This window comes from Echeneis naucrates, chromosome 11 (assembly GCF_900963305.1).
Source record: "Echeneis naucrates chromosome 11, fEcheNa1.1, whole genome shotgun sequence".
Taxonomy (NCBI): domain Eukaryota; kingdom Metazoa; phylum Chordata; class Actinopteri; order Carangiformes; family Echeneidae; genus Echeneis; species Echeneis naucrates.
In genome coordinates this window covers 3,057,649-3,063,526 of record NC_042521.1, presented here as the reverse complement: position 1 = coordinate 3,063,526, position 5,878 = coordinate 3,057,649, and the positions used below count along the sequence as shown (strand labels likewise).

Genomic DNA, 5,878 nt, shown 5'->3' with positions numbered 1-5,878 from the left:
GGTGAAGTGTCACTGACCACATCAGAGGGAGAAGGTTTGCTGGGAGACAAAGGGGGTGTTTATAACGATGTGTGAATGAATGTGGACTTTGTACTCAACTATTGTGGCTTTATTTCCCTCTTTTCCTCTATTTATATTCAGATGACCTTGAAATTGTATTATTTGCCGTGTGCATGAGTCTGCATGAGCCATGCCTTGTGTGAAAGATTGAAGAGGCCAGCGAGTTTCAGTTGCACTGGTGAAAGTTAAAGTTTACTCAATGAGAGACGCTGCACTTGAATCTCACTTTTTCTGCACAGATGAGGAAGAGGAGGAATGAGGATAACAGAAATAAACGGCTGAGTTCTGACAATGACGTTCCAGGCCCAGAAAATACTGCAGTGAAATGCACTCAGACAGCTAACTTAATTCCTGTTGTGCGACAGTGTTGGGCGGTTTTCACACTTTGACCATTACTGACAGTTACCATCCAGTATAAACTCTTAGAAATGTATTTATCTGGAAGATGCTGATTCTTTTTAGAATAGAGTGTGACTCTGTTTTACTCCGTCGGCTTCATCTGCCTTCATACGGACATTTATGAAATGTTACATCAAAGGTTGACGTATGACTGCAGTAATGGTGCTTCAGATGAAGACGCTGAGCCACATGTATTGATCTGTTATGATAAAGAACATAACACACATAACAGACACAATGCTCAGAAATTAAAGTACCATGAAACTAAAATATGATCAAAAAAGATTTCTCATTTGTTGCAAATATGATAACAAATTCTCTTTCAAACAAAGATGGAAACGTTAGTGATAAAGCTGTTAAAAGGAAGTGAGTGGTAGCAATCAGTTGTGTAAGTAGATATGAGCTGCCAATAATTAATTCTACTATAAAATACCAAGTTTATTCAGATTGATCAGAAATGCCAATGCCATCATCAGTGTTCTATCATACAGGACAAAGAAAAACAGCAGTTTGTTCTGGTCGGAAAGGATCCATTTGACAGTGGACACATCACCTCTGCCTCATACGAGCTGCCCACTCAGGCTGCAGTGAAGCCCGTCATTGTCAGACCTCCGTCACGCCGTCGTTCAGCTGTGTCATGTGACTGGACCTGTGTTTGACAGTTAGCTGCCTGCCTTATAGACGCTCACTGACCAACAACACAACACAACACAACACAACACACCCAACTGGTTTTGGTTTCCAATGTGTTAACTGTCTGAAGCATTTGAATGGTGTGTGTGTGTGTCTCAGAATGAATGGACTCCTGATGAATGTATTTGTTTGTCCCACTGTGTTTTTTTTGAACGAGCACTTGTGCACTTTATCTGACTTGATCTTATTTATCTATATTTTGGCTGTTCGTCTGTTGCTCTGTCTGATTACTTCATGTTTACTTCACTTGCATACAAATACAAAAGTCTGTGGTACAACCAAAATAAATCACCTACCAGAAAGCCTTTTATGTTGGATGTAACTCCAGAAGAGTTTGGCTCAAAAACATTATATAACCACTTTTCAGTATTTTTAATTTAAAGGCCATCAAAAGTTTTTATCAAGTTTTTGATGCAATGACTATAACAACCTTATTTTTTATATTTTCCTCTATCAATTTATCTTTTGTGCATCATATTTTACTTCTGAACATCTCATTTTGGAGCCAAACACTTCAATTATTGATGCCAATAAGCTCTTTTTAATCATACTTGCCTGATGCGTTTCTTAGCTTTGGACCACCTCCGTGCTTCTGTTTGAAAAGCTTTTTTACCAGGTTTCCTTTCAATCCATGAGGGACCGACTTGGGAGCCTTTTTTTTTTCATCTCAGAGTAGCTTTATGGATTTAGCTGCTTATGTAACTTGACAGTGATTTGTTCGGTCTGCACTTAACCACTTGTTTCTGCCTGCCTGCCTGAGAGAAAATCCGAATGTACCACAGACGGAAACCTAAACTTCCTGGAAGAGTCTGACTGAGTGTTCATGGAAATGTCCTTTTAAGAACACAGGTGTTCCTGTCTTTATTTGAAAAGGTTTTAGAGTATATAGATAGCAATATTTAAATGTTATTATTCTGTTTATGTATTTCCTGTCACTGTTGAAGCTCTGCCTTGTGTGGGGTTGTACATGCAGGACTGTGAGAGACAACTTGTGGACCTTTGAGGGGAAAAAATAAATAAATAAACACAATCTGATGTTGCACCAAAGAAATTAGTTGTTGTCATTTACACTGATAATAATAATAATAATAATAATGAATGCTGGCTCTTCTTATGATCAAACTTGTGAGCAAGTCAGAGTCACCATTTAATCCAACATGTAATCAGAGTGAACTGACAAGGACAGAGTGATCCTGGAAGATGGATGGGGAGGAAGACAAAAGAGAAGAAGAAGAAGAGGATGAAGAAAAAAAAATGAAGAGAAAGAAGACACAACAACAAAAAGATCAAGAAGAAGAAGAAGAAGGTGAAGTTAAACAGGAAGAGGATGAAAAAAAAATGAAGAGAAAGAAGACACAACAACAAAAAGACCAAGAAGAAGAAGAAGAAGAAGGTGAAGTTAAACAGGAAGAGGATGAAAAAAAAATGAAGAGAAAGAAGACACAACAACAAAAAGACCAAGAAGAAGAAGAAGGTGAAGTTAAACAGGAAGAGGATGAAAAAAAAAAATGAAGAGAAAGAAGACACAACAACAAAAAGACCAAGAAGAAGAAGAAGGTGAAGTTAAACAGGAAGAGAATGAAGAAAAAAAAGATGAGAAAGAAGACACAACAACAAAAAGATCAAGAAGAAGAAGAAAGTGAAGTTAAACAGGAAGAGGATGGAGAAAAAATTATAAGAAAGAAGACACAACAACAAAAAGATCAAGAAGAAGAAGAATGGTTGGGAAGACTTCCGTCCACTTGGCGGCAGTAATGGCGCCTTGACCGTTGGTTGTTTTGTGCCGCCATAACAGACGAAGAAGAAGAAGTCGTGCTGCGCTGCCGTCAAGCAGGACGTGTGGAGCCGGAGGAAGGTTAAAGTGAATCCTGCTAAACACGGTAAATATCAACTTTTATCGGCATTTTAACAGCTCCTGGTGTTCTTTTACACGCAGAGGAGTTCGGCTGTGGTGAGGAAACACCGATGTGTTCAACATAAACGCTGTAAACAGGGATGGAGCCGAGCGGCCTGTTAGCATGAACTGACTGTCATTGAAGGAGCAGCAGATCTGATCAGCTTTGGATGATCGGACTATTTTACAGCCTGCTGCTGTCGTTTGGATGTTGGCTCAGTCACATTCATGTCCCCTGTCTGTGCAGCTAGCAGGCCAATAACAGCAGAGGAAAGTCAAAGCAGTGTGTCTCTTATCTGATTTAGTTTTCGACACCTTCTTTTTCAGAGATCTGTTTAGTTTAGCACCAAAACATAAGAGATTATCAAACGTAGTTTATGTCGTACACTGTACTATACACTGATCTTTATTAAATTCGTAATGCTCAGTAATTATGCTCTCATAGAAATGATAGAAATGATTTATGTTATCTTTGATCCGGGGAGATCTGAACCAGTATCATAAAACTAATAATGGCATGATTTATAAATGAATTACTTATATATTGTAACTTCAGAAGCACTTGATATTTTCTCTTCCCTTATTCTGTAAAATATCTGATTTATCAGTCCAGGTGTCCGATCAACGTGCTTCTTTGATTTAAAATCAATTTAAAAAAGTGCATGTCAGATGATATGCTGTACAGATATTGTTTTTTTTAAGCTAAGCAAGCTGATATGCTGGAAGACAAGTCATTTATATGTCATTATTTGGTCATGAGCATCATGACCTTTTTCCTCAGCTGAACCAAACAGCTTGCTGAGTTGTGGGTCAGTGAGTCTCTGCCTCTCAGATCCATACAGCTGTGTAATAAAAGTGCAACTATTATAATTCAGGAAAGTGTTTGTGAACTGAGCAGACTAACCTCTGTTGTGCTGCCCCATCCACAACATCTCATCTCGGTCATTATCATCCCCGCCTCCTCCTTCAGCAGCATCATGCCGTTTGTGGATTTGCAATCGCGACTGGGCATCAACGTGGACCGCTGGCTGCTGCTGCAGAGTGGACCCCAGCCAAACAAACGGGCCTCACGCTGCCACGCCTTCGAGAAGGATTGGATAGAATGTGCTCATGGCATCGGACAGACCCGTGCCAAGAAAGAGTGCAAGCTGGAGTTTGAGGACTTCTATGAGTGCATGCACAGGCAGAAGACGGTGAGTGTTTTGGTGTGAAGGCAGGATTTCTTAATTATACTCAGATTATTGACAGTTTTCTTCAGTGTCTTAAAATAAGATGACACCCATACCAACACCCATCATGGTCAACATAATTAAATTGAATTAATTTCTTCATATTTGTGTGCAATTTCTGCTCTTCACAATGCATTAAAGCATTTATTGAACCCTCCCAAAATGTCTTTTCCAATGGCCCACACAACGTTTAACGGCCTTTTGGTTGGACTGATAGGGAGGGAGAAAGAGAGTGAGTGCTTGTCAGGCAGAGATTAACACCGCCAGAAATATGAACAGCCTAATTCTCTTCATGATTTTGGAGTTGAACTGAGGTCAGCTTTGACATTTGACTGTGCCAGCAGACGACAGAATGACAGAGGCTTACGGTGAATTTGCTGCAGCCGCAGAAACTCCCTCACCCTGTCTTGCCCTTTAGCTTTGTCATCATTCAAAACACAGGATTGAAGAGACAACTTCAGGACGAGACATTGAAAACCAAGTAAAAATGTCAAGCATTTGAATGTTTGTGCTGAGACAGAGAAACATGAAGCGGGAGAGATGTAGAATATTGTTTTTCATGACCTTATGTGATGATTTTCACCTCACATATTCTCCTGTTCTCTTCCCTGCAGCACGACAGGCTGTATGCAATCCGTCAGCAGCGTGACAAGTTGGTGAAGGAGGGCAAATACACGCCACCACCCTGCCACTCAGGCCAGGCCGACCAGTCGCCATGAAGGAATCTGAGGCTGCCTGCAGTTCTGTTCATGTGTATAGTAAACCAGATATCACTATTTCCTGTTGGCCTGTACCAGTTTGCGAATAAATGTTGTCATGTACTGTCTTCTCCTCCCTCCTTCTTGCCTTTTTTCTTTTCCATCATCTTCTCACTGTTTTTAAAGTGCTGAGGTGTAGAAAGAAACAGACACAAGAACTCGACGAGCTGCTCAGAGAATGTTTCCTGCTGAAAATTAGCAAATGAAACTTAAATGTTTTGACCCCTTTACAATTCTTATTCCTTCCATTATCTTTTTAAAGATGTTTAGAAATTAGTCATTTGAAGTGAATTGATACTGTCAGTCTCACTGCAATTGATTTTAAGTGAAGTTGATAACTAGAAGGAAATTGACACAGAACAAACCCAAAGAAAAGAAGGAGTTGGTTGAATTTTTGACAATTTTAACAATATAAACTTGGTAATACGATTACTTTCACTGCTTTTTTAAAGAGTTGTTTGTCTTGTAAAAAGAGGTTTGTACTTGACCAGTCAATGATTTCCCATGAGGCTGTGTGTGTCTATTTGTTAATCCATTTTCTTAACCCACTAATCTAATTTGAGGAAACAGTTTGTGGTTAATGCTCCCAGAAGACATCTGGACCGGCCCGATGAGAGTCAGCTCTGGATGGATGCTTTTGACGACCTTGATTCAATTACCGGTGTTTAAATCAGCTTGATGGGATAAAGAGGCTGATAACTGACCACCAGATGGAGCCAGGAGCACAGATAAACCAGGAAGGAGGTAAAGATCAAGAAGTCACTCAGAACTTTCTGTAAAACTGTCATTTCACTGTTCGTTCAAGAAAATGTTTCTTTCCACGGATGGTGTGCTTGTTAAAAAGA

The 5,878-nt window shown here is 39.7% G+C and overlaps 1 protein-coding gene across 2 annotated transcripts; it reads left to right on the top strand.

Annotated features, from left to right (window-relative positions):
• The first annotated feature begins 2,903 nt into the window (after positions 1-2,903).
• ndufs5 (NADH:ubiquinone oxidoreductase subunit S5) lies at positions 2,904-5,101 on the top strand. Of its 2 annotated transcripts, none has more exons than XM_029514523.1 (3): positions 2,904-3,032; positions 4,017-4,239; positions 4,890-5,101. In XM_029514523.1, the coding sequence occupies exons 2-3, from the start codon at positions 4,024-4,026 to the stop codon at positions 4,992-4,994; spliced, it is 321 nt and encodes a 106-aa protein (XP_029370383.1). In that variant the 5' UTR covers positions 2,904-3,032; positions 4,017-4,023; the 3' UTR covers positions 4,995-5,101. The 2 variants fall into 2 exon arrangements, with proteins under 2 accessions (XP_029370383.1, XP_029370384.1); XM_029514524.1 differs by having other exon boundaries at positions 2,956-3,032; positions 4,020-4,239.
• Positions 5,102-5,878: the final 777 nt, after the last annotated feature.